The sequence below is a fragment of the Tupaia chinensis genome, unplaced genomic scaffold, assembly GCF_000334495.1.
Source record: "Tupaia chinensis unplaced genomic scaffold, TupChi_1.0 Scaffold141389_1, whole genome shotgun sequence".
NCBI lineage: Eukaryota > Metazoa > Chordata > Mammalia > Scandentia > Tupaiidae > Tupaia > Tupaia belangeri.
Window position 1 is genome coordinate 270,964 of NW_006201251.1, and position 1,886 is coordinate 272,849.

Consider the following 1,886-nt stretch of genomic DNA (forward strand, 5'->3'; position numbering starts at 1 on the left):
ATTGTTTGCATTTTTTACAATGAGTATGAACCACTTTTTAAAAATAAAAACAATGAAGTATGGGGCTGGCAGGTGGCATGATGGTTAAGGGTGCTGGATTCCCACATGGCTGACTGCAGTTCAAGTCCCAGACTTGGTGACTTGCTCTCTCACTTTCTGTCTCTCTCTCTTCTCTCTCTCTCTCTCTCTCGCTCTCTCTCGCTCTGTCACTCTCTGGTCAAATTAAAATAAATAAACAATAATAAATAAAGTTAGATAAAGTAATTCTTAAAAAAAAAAAATAAAAACAAGTAATTTAAAAACTAACCAGATAACATCTATATAATAATAGGAGTAGTCAACACTTAGCACTCACTATACACCAACTATTACGCTAAACACTTTATAAACGTTATCTCATTTAATTCTATCAACAAACCAGTGAGGTGGGTATTATTATTATTATTTTACTGGTGAGGACATTGAAGCTCACAGAGGTTAAATGAGTTGTCCAGGTCATCAGCTATTAGGTGACAAGCCTAGATCCACACTTAGGTTTTTCTACTCCAACCTCCACATAGATTAAGGGAAACTATAAAGGCTATATTTTCACCAGGTGCATGTGCGCACATGCCCCAAATCTCAAGAGGATAAGGGAGGGAACCAGCAGTTAGCGTAATGGCTATGTCGCTGGACTCTCACGTAGTCAACCATGGTTCGTGTCCCGGACCTGGTGACTTAAAACTCACTCCGGGCGCATGTGCGTGCGTGCCCAAGATCCTGAGAGGAGAATGGAGGAGAAGGGGTTGCGGCGTGACCATCCCCCCTGGGGGGGTGATTTCTCGCTTTCTGTCTCTGTCTCTCTCTGTCTGTCTGGCGAGCGCACGCGCCCTATAGAGAAAACCCTCTCCAAAAAAAAAAAAGAGGATAAGGGAGAAGGAATCCCAGCATGGCCATTCCCCCAAGGGTGTTTTCTCTTTCCTTCTCTCTCTCTTTCTGTGTGTCTCTCTCTGGAAAGCCCATGCAATTTAATAACAATTTTTTTAAAAGGCTTGATTTGGGGACCAGCAGTTAGCTTAACGGCTATGTTGCTGGACTCCCACGTAGTTGACCGTGGTTTGTGTCCTGGACCCGGTGGCTTAAAACTCACGCCGGGCGCGTGTGCGTGTGTGCCCAAGATCCCGCCGAGAGGAGAATGGAGGAGAAGGGATTGCGGTGTGGCCATCCCCCCTGGGGGGTGATTTCTCGCTTTCTCTCTCTCTGTCTCTGTCTGGCAAGCGCATGCGCCCTATAGCGAAAACCTCTCCAAAAAAAAAGGCTTGATTTTTATTTCCAAAATATGAACACCTCAAGCACCGAATGGAAAAAACTTAACCATAGGTTAAGAGTTACCACAAGGGCCCACGAATGCCAAGTGATGGCAGGAAAGGCCTTGGGGACCTCCGACCTCACTCACTGGCAGCGATGTGCACAGCACAGCGGGGCCCCTCTGTAAAGCCATGGAGCCCAGGATAGAGAGAGAGGCTTTGAATCCATGTCCTTTGTGGAACTGGGGAACTAGAGTTCAGCTTGGAGACCAGCAGACTCGAATGGAGCATGGCAAAGGTCCCCAGCGCTTTGAAAGTCTACCGTGCAGAGGAGAGAATAAGCCGTGTCACATTGCTCCAGAGTGCGGAGTGATCAGAGAGGGCGTTTGCAGGTTACCGGGACCAAGCGCTCCCGGGCAAGTGGGGGTACTTGGAGAGACTTTCTAGACTGGATGGGAGGGCAGGCCGGACGCTGGTCCTGCATCTCTACTGGACCCCACCTTTTATTCCTGTGCTGCTTCCCCGCCCCGGCATCTGTGCAGTCCTGCCTCTGCTTCCCGCTGCCTGCGGCTTCTCCCCCCCGCGACCCCTCCCAGCTCC

The 1,886-nt window shown here is 48.7% G+C and overlaps 1 protein-coding gene across 2 annotated transcripts in view; it reads right to left on the reverse strand.

Annotated features, from left to right (window-relative positions):
* Window positions 1-1,886, reverse strand: part of NECTIN4 (nectin cell adhesion molecule 4) — an 18,241-nt gene that overhangs the window by 7,118 nt on the left and 9,237 nt on the right. For both annotated transcript variants that reach the window (XM_027766188.1, XM_027766187.1), the window contains exon 3: window positions 718-723. In XM_027766188.1, coding sequence (XP_027621989.1) covers window positions 718-723 — 6 coding nt within the window. The remainder of the gene's footprint in view (window positions 1-717; window positions 724-1,886) is intronic.